Source organism: Schistocerca piceifrons, chromosome 2, assembly GCF_021461385.2.
Source record: "Schistocerca piceifrons isolate TAMUIC-IGC-003096 chromosome 2, iqSchPice1.1, whole genome shotgun sequence".
Taxonomy (NCBI): Eukaryota; Metazoa; Arthropoda; class Insecta; order Orthoptera; family Acrididae; genus Schistocerca; species Schistocerca piceifrons.
Genome location: NC_060139.1, coordinates 184,954,335 through 184,981,553, shown reverse-complemented (window position 1 = coordinate 184,981,553; position 27,219 = coordinate 184,954,335). Strand labels below are relative to the sequence as shown.

The following is a 27,219-nucleotide window of genomic DNA, read 5'->3' as shown; positions in this document are numbered from 1 at the left end:
GGGTAATTCTTCTGATTCAAAAAGGGTATTTTCGGCTCAAAAACGGGCTGTTCAAGCTATGTGTGGTGTAAGTTCGAAAACCTCTTGTCGACCCCTATTCAATAGCCTGGGAATTTTGACATTGCCCTCACAGTATATATTTTCTTTAATGTCGTTTGTTGTTAGCAATATTAGCTTATTCCCAAGAGTTAGCAGCTTTCACTCAGTTAATACTAGGCAGAACATTACCATTAGAACAGTATCTGAAATAAGTGACATTTCAACACGAAAAGTAGTCTACTTCGCATATTTTCATACGCTTATGTCATATGGTATTATTTTTTGGGGTAATTCTTCTGATTCAAAAAGGGTATTTTCGACTCAAAAATGGGCTGTTCAAGCTATGTGTGGTGTAAGTTCGAAAACCTCTCGTCGACCCCTATTCAATAGCCTGGGAATTTTGACATTGCCCTCACAGTATATATTTTCTTTAATGTCGTTTGTTGTTAGCAATATTAGCTTATTCCCAAGAGTTAGCAGCTTTCACTCAGTTAATACTAGGCAGAAATTAAATCTGCATGTGGAATGCACTTCCTTGACTCTTGTGCAGAAAGGAGTGCAGTATTCTGCTGCATCCATTTTCAATAAGCTACCACAAGAACTCAAAAATCTTAGCAGTTGCCCAAACGCTTTTAAGTGTAAACTGAAGAGTTTCCTCATGGCTCACTCCTTCTCTTCTGTGCTCCTGGAAGAGCTAAAAAATTAAGCAAATTCCAGTGTTACATTCTTGATTTTCTTTATTTAAACTAACAACGTGTCAGCTGAATATGTTTCTTATATTTCATTTTATATGTTTCTACAATCGTGTTACAATTTCATGTATTGACTCGTTCCATGACCATGGAGACTTCTCCTTAATGTGGTCCCACGGAACAATAAATAAATAAATAAAAAAGCAATTAATTCTACTCACAATTGGAAAGCCCCTGGAAAAGATAAAATAGCAAATTTCTGGCTAAAGAAATTCACCTCAACACATTCACATCTAACTAAATTGTTTAACAGTTACATTGCAGACCCATACACATTCCCTGATACACTTACACATGGAATAACTTATCTGAAACCTAAAGATCAAGCAGACACAGCAAACCCAGCTAAATATCGCCCCATAACATGCCTACCAACAATATACAAAATATTAACTTCAGTCATTACACAGAAATTAATGACACATACAACACAGAACAAAATTATAAATGAAGAACAAAAAGGCTGTTGCAAGGGAGCACGAGGATGTAAAGAGCAACTGATAATAGATGCAGAGGTGACATATCAAGCTAAAACTAAACAAAGGTCGCTACACTATGCATACATTGATTACCAAAAAGCTTTTGATAGTGTACCCCACTCATGGTTACTACAAATATTGGAAATATACAAAGTAGATCCTAAATTGATACAGTTCCTAAACATAGTAATGAAATATTGGAAAACGACACTTAATATCCAAACAAATTCAAATAATATCACATCACAGCCAATACATATTAAGCGTGGAATATACCAAGGAGACTCATTAAGTCCTTTCTGGTTCTGCCATTCTCTGAACCCACTATCCAACATGCTAAATAATACAAATTATGGATACAATATTACTGGAACATACCCACACAAAATCGCACATCTGCTATACATGGATGATCTAAAACTACTGGCAGCAACAAAGCAACAACTCAACCAATTACTAAAGATAACAGAAGTATTCAGCAATGATGTAAATATGGCTTTTGGAACAGACAAATGCAAGAAAAATAGCATAGTCAAGGGAAAACACACTAAACAAGAAGATTACATATTGGATAACCACAGCGACTGCATAGAAGCGATGGAAAAAACAGATGCCTATAAATATCTAGGATACAGACAAAAAATAGGAATAGATAATACAAATATTAAAGAAGAACTAAAAGAAAAATATAGACAAAGACGAACAAAACTACTGAAAACAGAATTGACAGCAAGAAACAAGACAAAAGCTATAAATACTTATGCCATACCAATATTGACCTACTCATTTGGAGTAGTGAAATGGAGTAACACAGACCTAGAAGCACTCAATACACTTACACGATCACAATGCCACAAATATAGAATACATCATATACATTCAGCAACAGAAAGATTCACATTAAGCAGAAAGGAAGGAGGAAGGGGATTTATCGATATAAAAAACCTGCATTATGGACAGGTAGACAATTTAAGAAAATTTTTTCTAGAACGAGCAGAAACTAGCAAAATACACAAAGCAATCACTCATATAAATACATCAGCTACACCACTGCAATTTCATAACCACTTCTACAACCCTTTACATCACATAACATCAACAGATACGAAGAAAGTAAATTGGAAAAAGAAAACACTACATGGCAAGCACCCGCATCATCTAACACAGCCACTCATCGATCAAGACGCATCCAACACATGGCTAAGAAAAGGCAATATATACAGTGAGATGGAAGGATTCATGATTGCAATACAGGATCAAACAATAAACACCAGATATTACAGCAAGCATATTATTAAAGATCCCAATACCACAACAGATAAATGAAGACTTTGCAAACAACAAATAGAAACAGTAGATCACATCACATGCGGATGTACAATACTAGCAAATACAGAATACCCCAGAAGACATGACAATGTATCAAAAATAATACATCAACAGCTTGCCTTACAACATAAACTTATAAAACAACACATTCCCACATACAAGTATGCACCACAAAATGTACTGGAGAATGATGAATACAAATTATACTGGAACAGAACCATTATAACAGATAAAACAACACCACATAACAAACCTGACATCATACTCACCCATAAATAGAAGAAATTAACACAACTAATCGAAATATCCATACCCAGTACAACAAATATACAAAAGAAAACAGGAGAAAAAATTGAAAAATACATCCAACTGGCTGAGGAAGTCAAGGACATGTGGCATCAGGATAAAGTTGACATTATACCAATTATACTATCAACTACAGGAGTCATACCACACAATATCCACCAGTACATCAATGCAATACAGCTACATCCAAACTTATATATACAACTACAGAAATCCGTAATTATTGATACATGTTCAATTACCCGAAAGTTCCTGAATGCAATATAACATATATCGTACAGTTAAAAGGAAGTCACGCTTGATCAAGGTCCACATCACTTTCCATTTTTGACCAGACATAACGTCTGAGAAAAGAAAGAAATAATAATAATAATAAAAACGGTTGCATTAAATGAAAATTATTGCAATAACATCAATCTTATTAATAGAGTGAAAATACATTTCTAATTATATAAAATTCCCATTAAATAGGCATAATGATATACTAACAGAAAAGGATGGATACAGTACAGAAAGAATCAAATTAACTGGTCCTGAAAAGTGAGAAGTATTACCAAAATGTCAATACAAGACATAACTAAAGAAAAATCAAAAACAGTGAAGAAAAGTGAAAGAGACTGACAGTGGGACAGAGATGTAGGTTCACTTTTTGACATAAAGCAGACAAAATATACTGAGAAAGTAGGTATGTCAGTGATATCATCAACATTTTAGTCTCCTCTTGTTTGCAGTATAGTTTGCACAATTACACAGGTTTCTGGGTAATCTGTTCATCATATGTATGACTGGAATAAACAAGGCAATAAACAGCATGTAAAAATATGCCTAGGCACAACCAAAATGCAGGATATTTCAGATCTTGAATTGCAATTATGCAATGATGTGTTTGATGTTTGATAAGAGGTATTGGGGGAATCAGTGGCTAAGAAACCAAAGAAGGAAGCAAAGTGTGTAAAAATTGCAACCATTTGGTTGTATGCAATGGAAATGAGATAAGAAGGACACATAACCAAACAACCAAATGTCTTCCACACTAATTCATGATTAGCTTGAGTGACCTTGGGTTTTCACTGTTTGTGTCATGTCAAACTATATTACAGTAGAAGATTTTCAGCAGGACTAATGGCTGGACTAGTGGTTGTTTTCTTTGAAAAATTTTACTAAATTTTTGAATTGCACATGGACAAAAGAGAGATTTCCTGCAATGTGACAGTATATTGTGCCTAATTCATATAGCAATTTAACATCATGCCAAGACCTTTTACTATTTGTTACAAAACTTTCAATGTTTGACAAAATAATTTAATTGGATAGATAAAAAAATCTACTCATCAAGTGGTGGCAGAACACACACATAAAAGAGGGTTTTAATTAGGCAAGCTTTTGAAGCCAGTGGCTCCTCCTTCAGGCAGAAGGGTTGAAGGGAAAGGAAGAGGGTTGAAGGAAAATGACTGGAGAGGTCTAGGAAAAGGAGTAGAGTTTGGGAAAGTTACCCAGCACACAGTTTTAATCTGCCAGGAAGTTTCATATCAGTGCACACTCCACTGCAGAGTGAAAAATCTCCTTCTGGGAACATCCCCTTGGCTGTGGCTAAGCCATGTCTCCGCAATATCCTTTCTTCCAGGAGTGCTGGTTCTGCACGGTTCACGGGAGAGCTTCTGTGAAGTTTGGAAAGTAGGATATGAGGTACTGGCAGAAGTAAAGCTGTTGGGATGGGGCATGAGTCGTGTTTGGGTAGCTCAGATGGTAGAGCACTTTCCCGCAAAAGGCAAAGGTCCCAAGTTTGAGTCTTGGTCCAGCACACAGTTTTAATTTGCCAGGAAATTTCATATCAGCACACACTCTGCTGCAGAGTGAAAATCTCATTCTGGAAACATCCCCTTGGCTGTGGCTAAGCCATGTCTCCGCAATATCCTTTCTTCCAGGACTGCTGGTTCTGCATGGTTCACAGGAGAGCTTCTGTGAAGTTTGGAAAGTAAGAGACAAGGTAATGGCAGAAGTAAAGCTGTGAGGACAGGGCATGAGTCGTGCTTGGGCAGCTCAGATGGTAGAGCACTTGTCCGTGAAAGGCAAAGGTCCCGAGTTTGAGTCTCGGTCCGGCACACAGTTTTAATCTGCCAGGAAGTTTCATATCAGCACACACTCCGCTGCAGAGTGAAAATCTCATTCGGTAATATTGTTTGATATGTCAGTAGTGATTTGGAGAGGAATTCTGAAGTGAACAAGCCACTTGTGAAAGAAAGTTCCAGTTACAGTTGCTACTGTTGCATCTTTCACTGGTCAGGATTCAGGCCAATGATATAAATTGCCTATCACCATCAGGCAGTATTGATGTCCTGATAGTGTAAAGGTCTAATAGTTTCAATGTGGACATGTCCAAATTGCTGATTCAATGGGTGAAAGTAGTGACTGGGACTGTAAAATGCCATTTTATTTTGTTCGCCAGTCATACATGACATTGACAGACAAGTGCCTTGAAACCCTTCTTGATATTTGGTTAAACAACACCTTTTTCACTAGTTGTAGAGTAACCCTTACTCCTGGATGAGAGAGGCTGTGAAGAGAGGATAGTGCTTGCTGGTGGACATCTGTTGTAATGAACTGCCATGCTTGTGATGCTGGTACATCACAGTATAGTAATACATTCAAACACAGAATTTAAATAGATCATATTTGTAAGCCAGATGGTAGTTCAAGGACTACCCCTTTCTGGTGCATTGGCAAGTGCTGTGAAGTCAAGTTCTTTAGCAGTGGTGTCTGCGGTCCATTCTGCTCACCGTCAACATGTTGAGTATCCCTAGTAAATTTGTAATGAAATCCAAATGACACAACTGGCATTGTGATGCCTTATCTGGCTTCTGACAGAAAGTGAATACATGTGGATTATGATTTGTGATAAGAGTGAAATGTATACTTTCAAGCATCTGCCTAAACGTCTTGATTGAAGTCTATGCCACCTACAGCTTGCGGCCATATGTTGACCAGTTTGCTTGTGAAAGTGGTAATTTTTGTTGAAGAAAGCTAGAGATTGTCAGTCATGTTGTACATGTTGTAATACAGCTCCAATGGCAGCTGACCCTGCATCCAGCATAACTGCGAGAGGTACTATATAAGAGGATGTGCTAACATTGCAGTCTCTCCAATAGCAGCTTTTAATCTTGTGAAAGATGCGTTTCATCAGGTCACACTGTACTGCTACCAAGCTTTGGTGAATCCTTTACCATGATTGTGTACTAAATGTAGATTTGTCAAGCCCAAGGAATGGCATAATTTATGCATTTTATTGGTCTGGGGAAGTCGAGAAATAGCTTCCACTCTGTCATGAGGTGGTAGCAACTCTTGTGCACTGATAAGGCACCATAAAAATTTTATACCAGTGCTCTAAATACACATTTTGATTTTTTGTTGGGGACTCAACAATCAGCCTTTCCTTCTCATCATGTTGGGTAAGTCTTCCATCACACAATGTTCTAGGCAACTTTTCAGAACTCTCCCACTTTTCTAAATATCATCAGTCCTTTTCCTTCATCCCTATTTCTTCTCCTTCAGCCCTTCTGCCAGAAGGAGGAGCCACTGGCTCCAAAAGCTTACATATTTAGATATCTTTATATGTGTGTTATCTGCTGCCACTTGGTGAGTATGTTTTTTATCCATCCAATTACATTATATTTTCAAATATTGATTATTGTTGAGTTAGAATTCAGTTAATTAAAAGAGAAAATGTAGCAAATAAAGCAAGTGAAAGGGAATACAGATGTCTAAAAAATGAAATTGATGGAAAATTCAAAATACAAAAGTGGGAATGGCTAGTAGAAAAATGCAAAGCTGTAGAAGTATTAATGACTGTGGGAAAGGTGGATGCTGCATATAAGAATATTAAAGACACCTTTGGAGGAAAGGGAATCAGCTGTATGAATATCAAGAGCCAAGATCACTGAATGCTTAAAGATGGAAGAAATATGTAGAAGGGGTGTATAAAGGAAACAAACTTGGAAACAGTCTTATGGAAAGGGAAGAGTAATTAGATGAGGATGAGATTGGAGATGTGACATTGCAAGAAGAATTTGACAGCGTGCTGGAACACTTAAGTTAAAACAAAGCAAATGGAATAGGTGACATTACCTCAGAATTATTAAGATCCTTGGGAAAAGATATCACCATGAAATCATCCCATCTGTTATGCAAGATATATGAGACAGGAGAAATACTCTGTAACTTCTAGAAGAATGTAACAGATCAAATTCCAAAGAAGACAGGTGTGAATATAACCAAACAATCAGTTCAATAGATCCTTGATGCAAAATACTAACATGAATTATTTACAGAAGAATGGGAAGACTGGTGGAAGCTGATCTCAAGGAAAATCAGTTTGGAGTCCAGATAAATGTAGTAACATACAAGGCAATGTTGACAGTATGACTTTCCTTAGAAGATAGATTCAAGAAATGAAAGATTTAGGAAATACCTTTGACAGTATTGACAGCAATATATTTTTTGAAATTGTAAAGGTTTCGGAATAAAATAAAAGAAACTAAAGGATATTTACAAGTTGTACATAAATGAGATTGCAGTTCTGAGAGTTGAAGGACATGAATGGGAGGCAATGGTTAAGAAGGGAGTGTGCCAGGGTTATACCCTATCCCCCATACTGTTCAGTCTGTGCATTGAGCAGTTAATAAAGGAAATCAAAGTGAAATTTGGAAAAGCAATTAAAGCTTACAGAAAAGAAGAAAAAAACTCTAAGCTTTGCTGATAACATTGTAATTCTGCCAGAGACAACAAAGGACTTGGAAGGTCATTTGCACAGAATGGATAGTGTCTTGTAAACAGATTATAAGATCTTAATTTTTAAATTTTCCCACCGAATAGAAGGTTCGGACAAATTTCAATCTAGCTACCAGTTGTCACTTAATTCATTCCATGATATTTCAACTGGACACCTGCCAGTCATCTTCAGGTGAGCCACTGAAGACTGACACAGACTTGCTCCATTCTGTAACATATAGTTCACTGCTAATATTTCACACGTGTCACAATCAAGTTAAAGGTGGACCACACCTCCTAGTGGCATCGCCCTCACTTGTGAAACCTCAGAACTCAACCGTTCTCTGCATTACCATTCACTGCAGCCATTGGTGCACTCTGTCATTTTTCATTAGAACAAATCACAAGAATGATGGGGTTCCATGCACTGTCCAATTGGTAGCCACTATCAAGGTTCACCAGTTTTCTGGCCAGGAATATTTCCATGGATTCTTTGATAATGGAGTCCTAAAAAGACACTGCTGTGGTCAGAATCATAGTTCTATCATACTCTGTTGCCAAAGAAAGGATTTGCTAAACAAGAAGAAGACTGGATGTTGTTTCAGAAGAATTGTAGCAATTACATCTAAAAGTCGCAACACATTTTCTCCTCTGTTATGAGATTGGGTTGATGGAGTGACTGCAACCAAGCTCAATTCGGTCCGTAAGAATTCAAATTTATGACAGATGTCAACATTTGATCATTTGTTATCACAGCAGTCATTACTGCAAGAGGTAACTGCATGATGTACCACTGTCAATTTCATGGATAAAAATTTGGATGATGCAATGCTGTCTGAATTAAGTAAAGGAATCTGCACCTAAACATACAGCACCACCTTAAATAAGTTTTGTGAGTGGTGCTGAAGAAGCCATATGACTCCTTTATTCAGATGCTGAAGAAGAAATAAGAAGAGAAACTTGCCATGCTCTTTTGAAAGCTCCTTCTCTGTGTGTAACATAACCTCTGAAGAAAGTGGCCACACTATGAAATCTGTGAATGGACCCTGATGTAGTGGTAGCGAAGGGTTACAAGGGTAAACAACTATTTTGTTACCTCGTAGAGTGTGTAATGGTAAGATGTATGGTCTGCTAAGTGACTATACCTATTGGAGGATTGATTACAACCCTGCAGGACGTGTGCAATGGAAAACTTCTGCACTGCTGAATTCATCCTCCTTACCTCCACAGACCATAAGAGGTTAAGACCACATAGTTGTGTTTCACCAAAACTGTGGGCCTTCCAAAAATTCATAAGGAAAGTGTTCCATTATATCTGGTAGTGAACAATTGGAACTCTTACATATGATCTAGCCAAACATCCCACTTCTTAGCTTAGAACACTGGTCGGCAAGTGCTCAAACCACATCCGTAACTCAGCTGACTTTATCAATAGACTGGAGCTCTCCACCTAAGTGGTTCTGATAGTTTGGTTAGCTTTGATGTGCTATCACGTTTTAGAAAGGTCCCTCTTGCAGATCCTTTGGCACTAATTGGTAAAAAGTTTCAGATGGACATCACTGCTTTGTTTTGGCATACTCTATTCTCAACCTGTCTTATGTTCAACCAAGAATATTTGGAACAGACTGATAGCATCATCATAGGCAGACTTCTGTGTCCCTGGACGACCAACCTTTTTTATGGAGGATTTCGCGCAGAGAGCACTTGAATCAGCCCCCTTTAAAGCATTTGTATTTTGGAGGTATGTGGGTGGCACTTTCATAGTGTGGCCTCATGTAGAAAATAAATTGATGGAATTTATTCACCACCTCAGCTCCATTCATAACAACATTCAGTTCACTATGGAAATAGAGAAAGATCATTGGCTGCTTTTCTTGTATCTCTTGGTTACACAAAAGAATGTTGGCTCTCTTGGAACATTCAGTTTATCATAATCCCACTCATACTAATTTGTATTTGCAAGCATCAAGTTGTCATCACTCATTGCAAACTATGAATGTGCTTAAAACCTTCACATGCAGAGATTACACTGTTTGGATCAAGATAGCATGCCTGAGGACCTCACCCACCTAAGGACAGTGCACAGAAAAAAAGTAAATATACCACTCAGTAAATTAACAAGGCACTGTCATTTAAAACCAAGAATCAGGAAATGGACAAAGAGGACACTGTCAAAATATCTAATTTTCTTTGTGGTCAACATTTTGTTTAAAATAACAAGAATTATAAGTAAATTTCAGATGAAAGTGACTTTCTGTCCAACATCTAAGATTTCAGACCTTTTTGCGATCAGTGAAGGACAACTCATTATTCCAGAAGGCCAGAAATCACTAAATACCTAGTCATTGTGTTATGGTTTACATAGGACACGCTACACACACTGTGAAAGAATGCTGCACTGAACATCGATGATTTCACCTTTAGCAACCAAGCAAGTCTGCTATTGCCTAATGCAGTATTTCCACTGGATGATGGAGTATGAAATAACTATGATTCTGACCACAGCAACATCTTTTTGGGACTCCATTAAAAAAATCCTTGGAAATACAACAAATGGAAAAGCTGATGACTATGACAGTGCTACCTGCCGGATAGTGCATGGAACCCCATCATCTCCATGATTTGTTTTAATCAAAGACAACAGCATGTGCCAATGACCATTGTGAGTGGTAATGCAGAGGACAGCTGAATTCTGAGGTTCCACTAGTGAGGCACTGCCACCGGGAAGTGTGATCCATCTGTCAACTAGATTTTGATGCATGCGTGGAATACTAGTGGCCCTATATATGTTGCGGAATGGAACAAATCTTCATTAGTCTTTAACGGCTCACCTGAAGATGACTGGCAGGTACCCAGTTGAAATATTGTGGGATGAACTAAATTATGTCAAGATGGTTGCCCAGAATTCGTCTGAATGGGTTATAAGATGAACATCAACAAAAATTAAACCTGGGTATTGAAGTGTAGTAAAATTAAGACAGGTGATATTAAGGAGATGATACATTAAAAGTAGTAGACAAGTTTTGCTATTTTGACTACAAGATAGCAGATAATGGCTGATGTAGTGAGAATATAAAATGTAAACTGTCAGTGGTAAGAAAAATGTTTCAGAGAAAGACAAGTTTTTATCTGGAGTCTAGTGAATATATAAGTGAAATATTGATGCCACACAGTGGAGGCAAGAAGAAGTGAATAAATGAGATGTGATGTTACAGAAGAATGTCCTATTCAAGATGTTATTAAGCTGCACATTAAGCATACTGTGATGAAACTTTGGAGGAATTTCAAAAGAAAATTTAAGTTCAGGGAGAAGAAATTAAAACTTCAGGATTTACATGGACATTGTAATTCTGCCAGAGATGACAAAATACTTGGAAGATGTAATTCTTCAGGCTTTCCCAGTGATAAGCTGACATTTTGAATAATCAGATGTTCCGCTGGTTGTTCACAATGTTCTTGCATAATATTTTGGTGATGTGACTGATTATCCTCAGGGAGCACATGAAGAAGATAGTGAGTCATGCCATCGTAATATCATGTGAGAATGGCATGAAAAACTGGTAGAAGACCTGATTATTCAGCATATCTACTCGGAAGATAATTTATGTGGGATTGACAATGTCAAGTTATAAGATGGACATCAACAAAAGTAAAATAGAGGTAATGGAATGTAGCAAAATAATGTCACACAATGCTTAGAGAACTACATTGGGAGATGAGACAGTAGGAGTACTAGAGACACTTTGATATTTAGACAGCAAGATAGCTGATGATAGTTGAATTTGTTTAAATATAAGGAATTTGTCTGTGAAAAAGACAAATATTTTAACATCACACATAAATTTAGGTGTTAGGAAGTCTTTTCTAAAACTTTATCCAAGTGAAATGTGGATGATAACCAATACAGTCAAGAAGGAAATAGAAATTTTTGGAATTTGGCACTACATGTGAATGCTGAAGCTTTGATATGTGCATCAAGTAATTAGTGAAGATGTACTGAATTGAACTGGGGAGGAAAGACATTTATGGCAAACTTGACTAAAAGAAAGGATCAGTTGATAGGACACTTGTTGACTCATCAAGGAATGGCGAGTTTGGTAATAGAGAGAAATATGAGGGGTAATATTAGAGGGAAGCCAAGGCTTGATTACAATAAGCAGATTAAGTAGTACAAGAGGAGGAGCAGTGGCTTTATATTGTTATTATTATCATTATTTTCAAACAATCTCTTTTTCTCCTAAACATGTAAGTCATAAAGTAGTTTAGAAGAAATATCAATAGTTATCAGTATGAATAGATTAACAGTAGATATAAGTTGTTGGTAGTATACATTATAGATGTGGTTTGTAGTGGCTGCATCTGCCTGTTAATATATAACTTGGATCATTCCACATCCATTATGGCATTTCTTCATGATGGGATTCATGGTGCTTGATATGTGAATTAATTAATTGAAGCTGCTTCCTTCATTTGCTAGGTACACAGTGGGAGTCCAGCTCAATTTTTTTTGTCAAACTTCAGTCGTAAGAATTTGTTGTAGGCTAGTTCATTCATGTGTCAGTTTATTAATAACAATATTCATTGGATCACATTCTGATTATTTGGTTCTGAACTGCAGACATTCCAAATATGGGCCATCAATGGAAAAGACCTGAATATGCTGATAGTATTGAAGCTGATCTGCAGCTGGCTGCAGATATGTAGCTTAATCTGATGCGATGAATGTATTGCTTTACAATTTGGATGGACTTCAGCATGTCCCATGAAAAATGTTGGGCAATGGACACTTTGTTACAGAAAGCAAAGAGGGCAGCATTATGACTAGGAGAATATTTTATAGAAACAGAGATGATGTGACTTACCAAACGAAAGTGCTGGCAGGACGATAGACACACAAAATTCAAGCTTTCGCAACCAACGGTTGCTTCTTCAGGAAAGAGGGAAGGAGAGGGAAAGATGAAAGAATGTGGGTTTTAAGGGAGAGGGTAAGGAGCCATTCCAATCCCGGGAGCGGAAAGACTTACCTTAGGGGGAAAAAAGACAGGTATACACTCGCACACACATCTGCTTGTGTCTGTGTATGTGCGGATGGATATGTGTGTGTGTGCGAGTGTATACCTGTCCTTTTTTCCCCCTAAGGTAAGTCTTTCCACTCCGGGGATTGGAATGACTCCTTACCTTATCCCTTAAAACCCACATCCTTTCGTCTTTCCCTCTCCTTCTCTCTTTCCTGATGAAGCAACCGTTGGTTGTGAAAGCTTGAATTTTGTGTGTATGTTTGTGTTTGTTTGTGTGTCTATCGACCTGCCAGCGCTTTCGTTTGGTAAGTCACATCATCTCTGTTTTTAGATATATTTTTCCCATGTGGAATGTTTCCCTCTATTATATTCAGAATATTTTATAGCATTTTCTAGGATCATTAATCCATATACACTGATCATCCAGAACAGCAGAATATTATTACCACAGACCTACTGTTGATGTAAAACTGTCCAGGCAATAGGAGCATCACCTGGCAAGTAATGACTGCTAGTCAAACACATGCATGATGCATGTATTATCAGTGAGCAGGATGCCTGTGTGTAGAATGGGGAAGGCATGCCATCTATTTGAATTTGACCAATGGCAGATCATGATGATCTGGAGAGTCATCATAAGCACTGGGTGTTCAAGGAGTGCTGTGGTGAGTGTTTTCAACACATGTCGAAATCAAAGTGAGACCACATTCAGATGCCACCTCTTATTACAGATGTTGGGCATTGTAGCTAGGCAGACTGGTAAAACAGGACAGGCAGTGAACTGTGGCAGAACTAATATAGCACTTTAATGTTGGTCAGAGTACAAGTATGTTGGAACACACAGTACACCAAACACTCCTGAAGACGAGCCTCCACAGCCTACGACCCGTGCCTCTGCCAATGTTAACACCACGACATCACCAACAAACTACAACTGAAACGGACACATGACCATCAGCACTGGACGTGGCAGTGGCAGAGCAGCGCATAATCTGATGAATCCTGAGACCTCTTCATAATGCCAATAGGAGAGCATGAATCTGTTGTCTTCCAGGGGAACAGCTCCTTGACACTTGTACTGTGGGATGGAGATATGCTGGTGGTGACTCCATTATGCTCAGAAGAACATTCACATGGACATGTACACTGGTTGGAGACCATATACACCACCCTTTCATGATGATCGTGCTTGTCAATGGTAGTGGCGTTTTTCAGCAAGCTAATGTGCCATATCACAAGGCCAGGAGCATGGTAGAGTGATTCAAGGAACACAGTGGTGAGTTCCAATTGATGTGCTGGCCCCCCAGCTCACCATATCTGAACTCGACCAAACACAACTGGTATCTGATTGAACTTAACATCAGAGCTCATTTGTGGGAATTAGGTGACTTGCGTGTACAGGTGTGGTGCCAACTCCCTCCAGCAATTTATCAAGGCCTCATTGCTTCCATGCCGCAACATATTGCTGCTGTTATCTGTGTCAAAGGTGGACATACCGGGTATTAGGTAGGTGGTCATAATGTCTGGCTGATCAGTTAGAAGGTACTTTAGATTTAACTGAAAAACCATCTTATGACACTTTTCTCATCTTAGTCAGGAGCATATGCAAATGGCTAGACATGCATGACTGCAGTTCTGAAGTGCTTCTGCAGTCCCTATGCTCCATTAATTTTAATCCATTGTACATCAGTGGAACCACTCCAGTTACTGAGTGACTCCTCCACCACGCACCCTTCGTTAGTTGTGGAAAGCGCTGCAGAGACCATGGACTTAGATACATATGGAAATCAGATGACATCTTATTAAGTCATTTTATGCTGGTACATAGTATTCGTGCATAGAATTAAAAAAAGAGCATCATACAGCTGCATCTGTGGAATAACAAGAACAACCCATCACATTCTGCTGGGATCTCTAAAGTATGAAACTTTGTTAGTTTTTCTACTTGTTCAGAGACAGTCAAAAGTATCAGGGCTGACAAGCTAATGATTATGAAGGACATGCAAGATGGAATAGAATGACCTGATACCAAGATAATACACAGTAAACTAAAAGAAGGAGATAGGTACGGTAAATGCAAGATGATAAAAGGAAGGATAAAATTGAAAATTGTGTCTCCTAGAATTGCTTCACAAAAGAAGATTGTAACACTGTTCTTAAGCTTGCTACAAGTGCACAAAAATTATAGATATCAAAATAAGTGAACATGGAATTGAAAAACAAGTGAAAATATTTGTTAAAGGAAAGTTCATGAGACTGGATGGCGTACCCACTATATTCTATATTGAAAATACAGAACATCCAGGTCTCTCCTAATGTTATGAGTTGTTGGAATAATAGAATGTCCCCACCTGCTCGAAACAACATACAGAATGCTTAAAGAATGCAGAAGGGTACTAGGGCAGATATGTGGAATTTGATGTAGAGTACCTAATCTAAAATGCTGGTGGTAATGCCCTTCCGAAGAAACACATCAATATCAATTGAAAACACTCCTTCACACCAACTTGCCTTCAAATCCATGTAGTGCTTCATGTTAGTACAAATTATTAATATACTGCATAATGCTACCCCCATCTCTCTGCTGGTAATAATGCCTCATACCATTGAACAGTTTCATTAACTGATTAAAGATAAATGATATACTCTTAATATAATATGATGTTAAAGATGAAAATATAGTAAGGAAAGTTCTGGCAGAATGTAAATAATTTAGGAGTAAAGAAGACCACTCACCAAATAGCAGAAACATTGAGTTGTCAACAGATACACTCAAAATAGAAAGAAAACTTGCTAGCTTTGTAATAAACCCTTTGTTGGCCTAGAGTACTCACACACTGTGATGACCTAGATAGAACTGTCCACATTAAACATATCCTAAATACAAAATACATGGCTTGTGAAAATGGGCGAAGTCCAAAACTAGTCCACCAATAAGTAGTAATTAGCAGCTTTGGTATAAACTTTTAAAAATATATTATCTTCAATAATTCATTTTCATTCAGTTAATTTGCATAAAATATTTATAAATTATATATACAAACATTCCTTGTAAATCAGTCTGGTACTGAGAACCATATCAAAATCCCTACATTATTTCCTGAGACAAGCCTGAGCATACAGACATAATCACGGCAGGTGACTTCAGTTTACATATGTATAGAAGATTGATAAGGAAAATGAATGAATGAGTGTTGTGTGCAGCAAAAATATCAGTTACTTTGGATATCAGCAGACGTTTGTAATAATATGATTTGAGTGTGTACACACTTGAAAGCTGATTTTCTTCACTCAGATAGATAAATTAAGGAGTAATACATTTTATGACACATTAAATTACTTTTACATTATATGTTGACTACCACTGTAATTTATTTATAGCTTTATGTGTGATTTGATTTTAAATCTTTGCTGCAGATTTTGTTCTTATTTTTTAAATATCTGATTTCTTTTTGTGCAACTGGGAATTATTTTAACTGCATTAATATGCAAAAGTATTTTTTGCAGCGCCTCCAGGCTGTCTGCAGTATTATCCTGAACGAAGAGGCACTTACATGTCATTTAACTATAACACTCCAGGCTCACTTGATTCACAGTACATAGCAAACATGCACTATGCAATATGCTTCCGGAGAACACCTGATGCTTGTGGAATACAGTAAGTAACAACCTGTCAGACACACACAATTGCAATTAAAAAATGTTTCATTTTAACTACTGTTGAATGTATTACAAAGCACAAAGACAAGAAAACACAGATGTATTGTGATTCTTCAATTTCTCCCAGTGTATTTTCGTCAAATAGAGCAGTTTATTACTGAAAATCTGAAACTGCAGATTGCAGGTGATTAAAATATAATATCATGAAATACTTGCTTTAAGAAGAACTGCACCACAAGATGATTACTTGGTTTAAGATTATTTATTGATATTTTATTTCATGATGCATGTTATTTTATTATTTTTTATTTGCTCTCCATATAACAATCAATTTTCGTACATTGTCACAGCTTTAGTTTGCTTATTTATGTATTTGATGGGACATTTTCAGAACTTCAACACCTTCAAAATAGTGTCCTTCAGACGTAATACACATTCCCCACATTTTTTCCATTGGTGGAAGCAGTTTTTAAACTGATCTGAAGATATGTCCCTCCCCTCCACCACTTCTTCTATGTCTTGAAATCGTTGATTGTGGTAACCAGAGAACAAAGTCATGGTGGATGATCCCCTCAATGTAGAAACAACAAACAGGCATTGTCTTCACATTGAATCTTATCTGCCTTGGTTTCTTTGGCTTTAATGATAAAGGAGTCTTCCACTGGCTGAACTGTTGCTTGGTTTTTGGGTTGTATCCATAACCTGGATCAGTTTCTGACTGTTCTTTCACTTCCAGCACATACACAAACAATTGACGATCTGATCATCAGAAAGAACACACAGAATGAATTTTGCTGCAACATGTTTCATCTTCAGATATTCAGTCAAAACTCTTTGGTATGAACTCAAGGGTACTTCAGTCGTTTCCACCAGTTCATTGATAGTCCTATTCTGAACAAATATGATTGAAATACAGATTTTTTCAGTGTTTTTGTCCATTCTGGAAATCAAGAGACACTGTAACTAATCCACTTTATCTTGTTTTGTCGGGGAGGTACGGTATTGTTGCTGTCAATACCATCATCTGCTGGAACCCCACTCATCTGCCTGCGTCACCTCAGCTTCATTTACAGATTAAATCCAGAGTGATTTCCCGTTGCCTGCTTTGCTCCAGGAGGTGACATTGGTTGAACTCATACACTGATTGGCTGCAAGCACTGGTTTTCTTAACGGCAGCTTCTACTTGAAGACTGAGTTTTGTCATGAACTGCAGTACCATATCAATGTTACTCCCATAAACTCTGCACTGTCATTTATTTACTCTTTCTGTCTAGTTCAGCGACCTGAATTACTAAGTCTTATCGTCATTGTCCCTGTCCACTGTCTCTCACTCCTAATTATCACTATTACTGTCTTTCACTTTGTCACATGTTTCTTTAGTTCATAGTTGCTGTGGCAGGTTGTAACAGTCTTCACACAATTGTGCACTCAATGTAGCTGGGGTTCCACACAGAAAGAAGGTTCACTGTTCAACAGACCATTGCACACATTGTCTCTAAAAATTTGTGAGTTCTTGTCAGTTATGCCGAGGTTGAACAACTCCTCACCTGACAGGGCACTGTATATAGCTAATCCACTTTACCTGCTTTGGTACTCTCAGTATGTCACACTTATCCTCTTGATGATTGCAAAAGGCTGAAAACTGTCAGTGTCAACAAAGGTACTTCAAATGATCTAGCCCACACAGTATGTGACATTGAAAATCAATCAAGTTTACTTTCACTTTTGATATATTTGTAGCAATTGCCAATTCAGGTTTCACAAAACTCTGTCGTATGCACATAATGAAAAGATACATATTGCACTTTGTTAAAGTTTTTGCCATCAAGTTTTCTGGCAGTAATCATACACTTGATGGAATAATTAACAATATGTTTGTGCGGCTAATTAACAATATGTTAGTGCGGCAAAGGGTTATCAACCTAAGTATCATAAGCACAGTCACAATATTGAGTGGCATAGTGATTTTAGAAGATTGGACAAAAAACATCACAATTAAATACTTTTGCACAGTGAAATAATGTAGGCACTAATTGACCCTGTCCCTATTGGACCAACAATGGGAAAACTTCCCATACAGGTCATTTGTTATTTTATTGGGCTACCAGTTTTGGCAATATGTTATGCCATCTTCCGGCCACTTGACTGACATGTAGGAAGATCAACTTCAGTTCCAGCCAAAATAGGGGCCAGCATTCTACAGATATCAGTCTTTGAATGCTGGCCCCTATTCTGACCGGAACTGAGTTTGGAATCTTCCTACACGTTAGTCAGGAGGCCTCAAAATGGTATATTATATCACTGAAAATGGTAGCCCAATAAAATAACAGTTTGGAAACTAGATGGTTGAAAGGGGTTTGACTTGACATTTGAAACAAAATGATGTTTAATGGAGACACCTAGTAGGAGAATTTCAGAACTCATGTTCTACCATCCGTCCTTGCCTGTAATGAGATACAAGTTTGTACTAATTATACGTCTCTTACCAGTAAAAGATAAATGCTTGCATTGATATAAAAGGTGAAGATTATAAATCAACTGTTTTCTGTTTCAAAAACAAGATCACAGTTACGTACACTAGTAGTAATTTGATAGTACATTATTACAGTCTGAAATCTGCTATTCCATACAAGCACCTCTCTGTTAATAAGCACATAAATGTAGTTTTTTTTCCTTTTTTTACTGAGTCAGCATGTTCATTTCTGGATTTGACAATGTTAGTGGTAGAGGATGCCTAGATACACTTTCTGTCCCCACCACTTTCCTGCTGGGACAGAATTTGTGGGCCCCAACTGTCTGCATCTTGCATTATCCCATGTGAAAGTGTGTGAGCATTTTTCTAAGTATCTGCAAATTGTGTCACTGAGATGGGACACAGGCATGACATGAACCCAGTACCCACTCAGTTGTATGTAGGAAACTGCCTAAAAACCACAACTAGTCTGGCCTGCATTACAGGCCTCATCATTAATCCACTGCGTAGATTCGATCAGGAGCTGATGTACATCCCCAGATCCCAGAAGCACTGCACTAATGCACGTGGTTATCTGCCCAGAACTTTCAGTTTAGGCCTATTCTTTAACGTGTTTTAATTTGCCTTTGTTAAAATCATATGTACTCTATTACAGCAGATTGCCTCTGAAATTTTGTACATGGCTGGAGCAGCAACTGTAAGATGAAATCTTCTTCTAGAAATAATAAGCAACCAATCAACTGAAAAATGGAAGATGTATAAGGGCATTTCGAAAAGTAAAGATACAATGGCTCACAGTCATTAAATAGAACATTTATTTAGGAAACGTCAGTTACATCTTATTAACTGGATTATTTGTTATTTTTCGACATAATCACCCCTGTTATCCAAACATTTGTTAAGTCAGTGCACAAACTTTTCTATCCCAGTCATAGAAGGTTGCCCCCTGTTGTCGGAAACACATTTGAACTTCATCTTGATCTCTTCATCGTCGTGGAATGATTTTCCACCAAGATGTGACTTCAGGTAACGGAAGACATCGAAGTCGGTATTCAAAAGTATTTCTCATGACTGTCTGTCTGTACCCCCCACAATGAATCCATAGACATCCCAGTCTATACTCAGTAGGTTAAAGCCACCTCCAACTAGTATCGTATGATCTGAGTATTTGTGCGCTATTGACCAAAGGCTTTCTTTGAATGACTCTATAGCTGTCACAGTGGAATCAGGTGGCTGGTGAAAACATCCAACAATTAACGTATATCTAAAAACAAAGATGATGTGACTTACCAAATGAAAGTGCTGGCAGGTCGACAGACGACACACAAACAAACACAAACATACACACAAAACTCAAGCTTTCGCAACAAACTGTTGCCTCATCAGGAAAGAGGGAAGGAGAGGGAAAGACGAAAGGATGTGGGTTTTAAGGGAGAGGGTAAGGAGTCATTCCAATCCCGGGAGCGGAAAGACTTACCTTAGGGGGAAAAAAGGACGGGTATACACTCGCACACACACACATATCCATCCACACATATACAGACACAAGCAGACATATTTGAAGACAAAGAGTTTGGGCAGAGATGTCCCTCTGCCCAAACTCTTTGTCTTCAAATATGTCTGCTTGTGTCTGTATATGTGTGGATGGATATGTGTGTGTGTGTGCGAGTGTATACCCGTCCTTTTTTCCCCCTAAGGTAAGTCTTTCCGCTCCCGGGATTGGAATGACTGCTTACCCTCTCCCTTAAAACCCACTTCCTTTCATCTTCCCCTCTCCTTCCCTCTTTCCTGATGAGGCAACAGTTTGTTGCGAAAGCTTGAATTTTGTGTGTATGTTTGTGTTTGTTTGTGTGTCTGTCGACCTGCCAGCACTTTCATTTGGTAAGTCACATCATCTTTGTTTTTAGATATATTTTTCCTATGTGGAATGTTTCCCTCTATTACAACAATTAACGTAGTTACACTTACACCTGTTATATGCGACTAGACGACTTCACTGTCACACTCAACTTCGACCTCAATAGAGACAATATTTTTGTCAACTGCAGTGAAAACTCCCCCTCCTATGTCCTGTAATCCGTCTTTCCAATGTAATTCCATGACTTGCTGAATATCTCAGAGCTTTCAGTTTGGATTTCAGCAATTTTTGGTCCCTTATGAAATTATCTTTTGAGGTAATATGCCTAAAGTAAATAAAGTATTTATCAACAGAAGCAAGCAGTATGGATATTGTCTAAAGAAAATAACCACACATATTGAAGAGGACATTTTAAGGATCTTGGAATTCTTACACTCACTTTATATTACATTTTTCTCATAATGGTTTTTGTAGCTGATAATAAAAATCAGTCTGAGTTGAACTATGATTTGCAGTCACAACAAAGACACAAAAATAATATTCTTGTAGACTTTGCTTCCTTGTGAAGGGTTCAGAGTGGAGTTGTGTACTCTCTCGCTATGGTATTGATAAAGTACCCATCTAACATAAAGCAAGAATGTGGGTGCCCATGTCCATTCAGCAGAATAGTTTGTATGCCACACCCTCAGAAGGCAACCACATGCCATCCTCCTATGCCAACCTATTCTTGTTTCATTCAGGTTCATTGACCATATCTTCTTGATCTGGAACCAGGGCCAAGATACCCTATTGTCATTCATACACTGCCTCAAATCCTCTTCCATTCACTTCACTAATCCTCCTTTGTCCAGTGTGCCAACTACCTGTATGTTGACCTCCACTTCTCTGATGGTTCCCAACATGCATCTGTCAATCCCTCTAATCATCAACAGTATCTCATTTTGATGGCTGTCATGCATTCTATACTAAACATTCACTTCCATATACCTTGGCTATCTATGGATGCAGCATCTGCAATGATGATTCCCTTGCCCAGTATGCCAAAGATATCACTAAGGCCATCAAAGACATGTGTTATCTCCCAGAGCCAGTCCAAAGACAGATTTCCTTAAAGCCTCACAAACCCCTAATCCTCTCTTCATCCCCAAGAACCAACAGCAAAGGAGCAACACCCACATCACCCAGTATCAGCCACCACTTTAACAAATGAACCATAGTCTTAACTAGAGCTTTGACTATTTATTAATATGTCAGAAATGAGAAACATCCTATCCACAATCCTTCTCACCTCTCCCAAAGTGCTAATCCACCATCAAATCCACATACTATCCTGGTCCAGCCTTATGCCATACGCTCTTCCAGTCTTTTTCACAGAGGCCGCATCACTGTTGACAACTCAGGTAAAGTCCTGTCTAATACACGCACCCAGAACATCTTGTTCCAGTCCAACCACAGGCTTATCCTGTCCAGTCAGAGGCAGGACTACCTGAGAAAGCAGTCAGTCCTATACCAGCTCTCATGCAACTTCTGCACAACATTTTATGGGGCATGACCATCAACCAGATGTCCACCAAAATAAATGATCACCGCCAAACTATGTCTAAGAACAGAGCAGAAAATGCCAGTGAGCACAACATGCTCAGTTTCAATGACTGTTACTGACTGTTACATAGCCCATACTATCTGGAACCCCCCCCCCCCCCTCTTCAAACATCAGGTTATTTGAACTATGTAGATGGGAGTTGTCCTTGCAATACATCCTTCATTATGATAATCCTCGTGGCTTCGATCTGCCCCCCTGCCCCCTGCCACCATCCTGCTCCAGGATCCTAACATCTCTCATCCTGCACTCACACCCTCTTCCTCATAGTCTCCTCTTCCTCTGTTCTGTCATCCCCCCCCCCCTCTCTCCTAACCCACTCCTCCACATCATCATCTCATGTGTTGAGTGAACTCACAACTTCTAGGGCCCAGCACCTGCTGCTTCTGCTTCCCAAATCCTATGCAGGTGCTGCCTCCCTCCCAGCCATCAGACAACATTCCCTAACCTTGCTTCCAACAACCTGTCCCCTTTCTCTGGTCACATCTACACCTGACACAACTCCTCACCCTAGTCAAGAGCAACTTTTGGAAGACATAAGACAAAATTTTAAATGAATACATTGTTTCTAATTTTTCAGGCATACAGCAGAAACCTTTAGTATGGGTGGATATAATACAAGTAACACCATGACAGATGATGCTTGTAATGATTTTGATTACCTGTTTGTTCCTGATGGAAGATGGCAAGGTAGTTCAAGAGCAGACAAGTTCTGTGGAGATTCTCTCCTTGGGGAAACTGTCACATGTAAGTTATAATATCAGAGACTAAGAAATTTCATGTATCTCTTCTAATATGCCATGTGCTTTAAAATTGTTTTTTCTGTGTGTCCTGATCACAGTCCAAAATTTTTATAGGCCCTTATTCTTTTTGTGATTTAATACTTATTGCCCTTTTTGTGGTTTCTCTCATCAAGTGAAATATTTTGTCTGCCTAACATTGCAACTGTAGCCTTTGTGCTGTTTCTGATATGATACATATCCTATTCACCATATAGACAAGGCAATGAGTTACGGACTGATAAAATGAGAAGAGTGCTAGGCTTCAGCTTTAAGACAAAAAACTTGCAGTTGGGCCGTAGTGGTTGTTGACAGTTGTTATGTCATTGTTTTACACATATTCTGTATAGTTCTCAAATTCTGTAAAATTTTGGCAAGAGCGTTACCATTATTGAAACATTTCATATTCAATTCATGTATAATTGTATAATTTGAATGAGATTCACTGTAGGTAGGTGTGGAGGGGGGGGGGGGGGGGGGAGGGGGGGGGGGATGAAGGGAAAAAAAAAAAAAAAAAAAAAAAAAAAAAAAAGACACTATAGTTGCATGGGACACTGACAGTGAGAACAAATGCAACACTTGAGTCCTCTGTACTATGAGTGGAGCAGGAAATACTGAACAGGTGAGCTAATTAAAGATTACAGTTAATCCTGTAATGCAATTGTAGCCTCTCACGTGGAAATTTCCTAATAATGATAGCAGCCCACAGAACATTTAACCTCATCATGATCATATTACGAACAACTGTACAGGGTGTTTCTGTAAGAAGTGCAAAAATTTAACAGTACAGAGAGGATGCTCCACTGAATGATTTGAAGTAGGGAACCTGGAGTCAGAGATTCCTGCTTAAGGAGATAATAGGAATAAAATCACATTACTGTGTCCTTTTTTATTTACATTAGTTACAGTTAACTATGATCTCACAGGCCATGGAATAAGACCTCCCCTTCCAATCTAGTGACCAGGAAATCCAACATTGAGATGGTTGTGGACATCGACACTGAAGTACACCATCATGTTGTATCCACTTCCTCCCATGAACAGCCAAGAGTACATTCTCCAACAACTCTTAGCACAAACCTCAAGTGCAGTTGGCCCGTCAAAAGGCCAGGTACAAGATATGGCCCAATGAGATTGTCACCTACAATGCTGGCCGAGATGTTCACAGCGAAACAGACTTGATGGTGACATTAATACAGTGTGAGGGTTTTCCTCATCCCACAAATGGCTATTCCTGGTGTTCAAAAACCATCATGATCAAATGAGGCCTCATCAGTAACAGCACGATTTGGAGGAAATCTGGTTGATCAATCCATTGTTGGAGCAACCACTGACACAATGCCATCTTGGGTGCAAAGTCAGTCACAAGCATTGCACGGACTTGTTGCGTGTGATACGGGTGTAGTTGTTCATGGCCAGTATGTGCAGTGCCCATTTCATGTGCAATATGATGAGTACTCTGCAGCAACACATTCCAGCACGTCCTCTTCAAAATTGGAAGTGCAAGTGGTCCTCAAGATTCCAGGTCACTTGTGTCTTCTTCCAAATGAGCCGGTCTCCTGCATTCATTGATTGAGAGAAAAAAATAACACTAATGATGATGAATGACGCCTGTTAGGAAATCGTTCCCTGTACAGCCTTTCAGCAGCAAGAGCATTGCAATATGCTTTCCCCTACACATTATGCATGCCATTGAGTTCCACAAAGCTGTACTGGTACTGATCCACCATTTTGTACGCTATGTATCTGAATAGCACTGAGTAATGAATGGGTCTATTGTTGATTAACAGTATACTCTGTCATGGGACAATGTAAGTACAATTCAACAGAGCCACCTTACGGACAAGTAAACAAAACCTGCATCATGACTTCCTAATAATCAGGCTCATCCTCCTTGTTTCCTTGCAGGAAATAAAGAATGTACATGTAAATAAATAGCACAGTACATGTAAACTCGTGCATACATTAGTTGTAAATAAGGTGGAAAACAGTTATGCTAGACAAAGCAGTAGACAAGTTTACTTCCGTATCTCCTTAAGTGGACTTCCCTGAGCCCAGGTTCCCTAACTCAAATTGTTCAGTGGAGCATTCTCTATGCCCTGTTACATTTTTGCACACTCTTATGGAAACACCCTATGTGATGCTTTATGTGCGAGTAGTACACAGTGATACTTATCAATATTTAAAATAAACAGTTCTACAGTTTGTTAAAATTGAAATGCATGATTCAAAGCTGTCTCACTACAATTCTTTTCATATGAAACCAGTACTTCAAATCTACATATGCCACAATCATATGTATCATTACCTGGCAAAAAAAACCTATAGGGAAAAATTAATCACTGGCACATACAAATTTACACTTGCACAATAAAATCACACAGAATGCACTTGTATAAATTTGTGAGTTAGCAATTTATCCAAATTTAATATGATTTTAGGTCCATTAAATTAATACTGAACACTTCATTAAGTTTAGATATGCTAATTTGTTTTTAGATCAATTTTTCATAACTGTTGAAGTTATGTAGGCAAAATTTGCTTATTTTAAAGATGTCACACTACAACAAATCTGAAAAAAAACAGTTATTTCAGACCAAAAGTACATTCTTATTGTTTTTTAATGTTGAGGGAGACTGTTAGATTAGTCCGCAGCTCGTGGTCGTGCGGTAGCATTCTCGCTTCCCGCGCCCGGGTTCCTGGGTTCGATTCCCGGCGGGGTCAGGGATTTTCTCTGCCTCGTGATGACTGGGTGTTGTGTGATGTCCTTAGGTTAGTTAGGTTTAAGTAGTTCTAAGTTCTAGGGGACTGATGACCATAGATGTTAAGTCCCATAGCGCTCAGAGGCATTTGAACCATTTGTTAGATCACTTTGCCTCATTACTTGTGTGCAGCCATACTAGGCACGAAACTAAACTGCTATAATTTCCCACTTCAGCATCAATATTGAGAATCATTAGTAAAAATCATACTTATGGCACCAGTGAAGAGAAATTGACTGCTTTGATAACTGGCTGGTAGAGAATCCTGATAAAAGACTAGCTGGGTTAGGATGGGTTACTGTGTGAAGATGCATGTGGAATATATTTGTTTAATTTCCATCTTCTGGGAAACCTGTGGGCGTAGATTAGGATTAAATTTTAACATCTCCTTGATGCCATCTGTACAGAAAAGAAAGAAGAGCTGGTCATGACATTACTCATCTGCAATGATTAAGAGACTTTGATAAGTTTCACTGCAACTTACACTTATCTGTTTCTCCTATGCTCCATTAAACTCTTAATAAAATAACTCTGTTTTCAAATCATAATAATTCATTTGTTTTAGAATATGTGGATTTCCCTGGATCAGGTGCCTCATCCATAGTAGATGGTAATAAAAATTTGTGCATTTCTAAATACAGATTTTGTCCTATTTCTCTGTCATGATAATATTGAATTATATATTTATTTTTAAACTGGTATGTAATTAATGTATTTTTCTTTTCATTAATTGAAGTTCATGTTGTTTCAGCCATATCCCCTGGTCCATTTTATGTTGTCTTCAACAGTGATGACCAACTTGAAGTTTTGAATTCAGAAAGTGGATTCAGAATTGATTACCAGGTGCTAGGTACCTGTGAGTGACGGGAATAATTGTTCCAGCAATGAGCTATAAGTAATTGTTCTAGCAGTGGGTTATTTTAGTAATATAAATGCCTCAGTTCATATACATTTTAAGAGATAACAGGTCCCAGAAATAAAACTAAACTCTGGGCAAACTTTATTTAACAACAAGTTTTGAACGACAAAAGGAATGGAATAGTTGTTACAGTTGATACATCAGTAATGTTAGCTATAACTTTTTGATTCTGAGAACACTTACTATGTTATGTATCGAATTTTATATTTTATCAGACTCTAGAGAATCATGTGAACTGTAAGAAATTCCTTGCTTATAACAGCATGTTTGTGAAGTTATTTATTTTTGCTATCTTTAGTAAATGCTAAAGCTAGTCTTCACCATTGCAATTGTTTTGATTTACTGCTGTTCCATTTTTTTCTTCAAATGCTGTATGGAAAATAAGTACAAGAATTTTTATTGGTCTATTTTCCTGTAAATGAGAGTATTTATGTTGTAAATATGTGTGACACATTTTGACTAGTATTTATTTATGTAGTAC

The 27,219-nt window shown here is 38.1% G+C and overlaps 1 protein-coding gene across 1 annotated transcript in view; it reads left to right on the top strand.

The window, feature by feature from the left end:
- LOC124777461 overlaps positions 1 to 26,973 on the top strand; it is a 195,447-nt gene extending 168,474 nt beyond the window's left edge. Inside the window, exons 7-9 of the mRNA XM_047252884.1 lie at positions 16,195 to 16,345; positions 22,859 to 23,025; positions 26,571 to 26,973. Coding sequence (XP_047108840.1) covers positions 16,195 to 16,345; positions 22,859 to 23,025; positions 26,571 to 26,683 — 431 coding nt within the window. The 3' untranslated portion in view covers positions 26,684 to 26,973. The remainder of the gene's footprint in view (positions 1 to 16,194; positions 16,346 to 22,858; positions 23,026 to 26,570) is intronic.
- Positions 26,974 to 27,219: the final 246 nt, after the last annotated feature.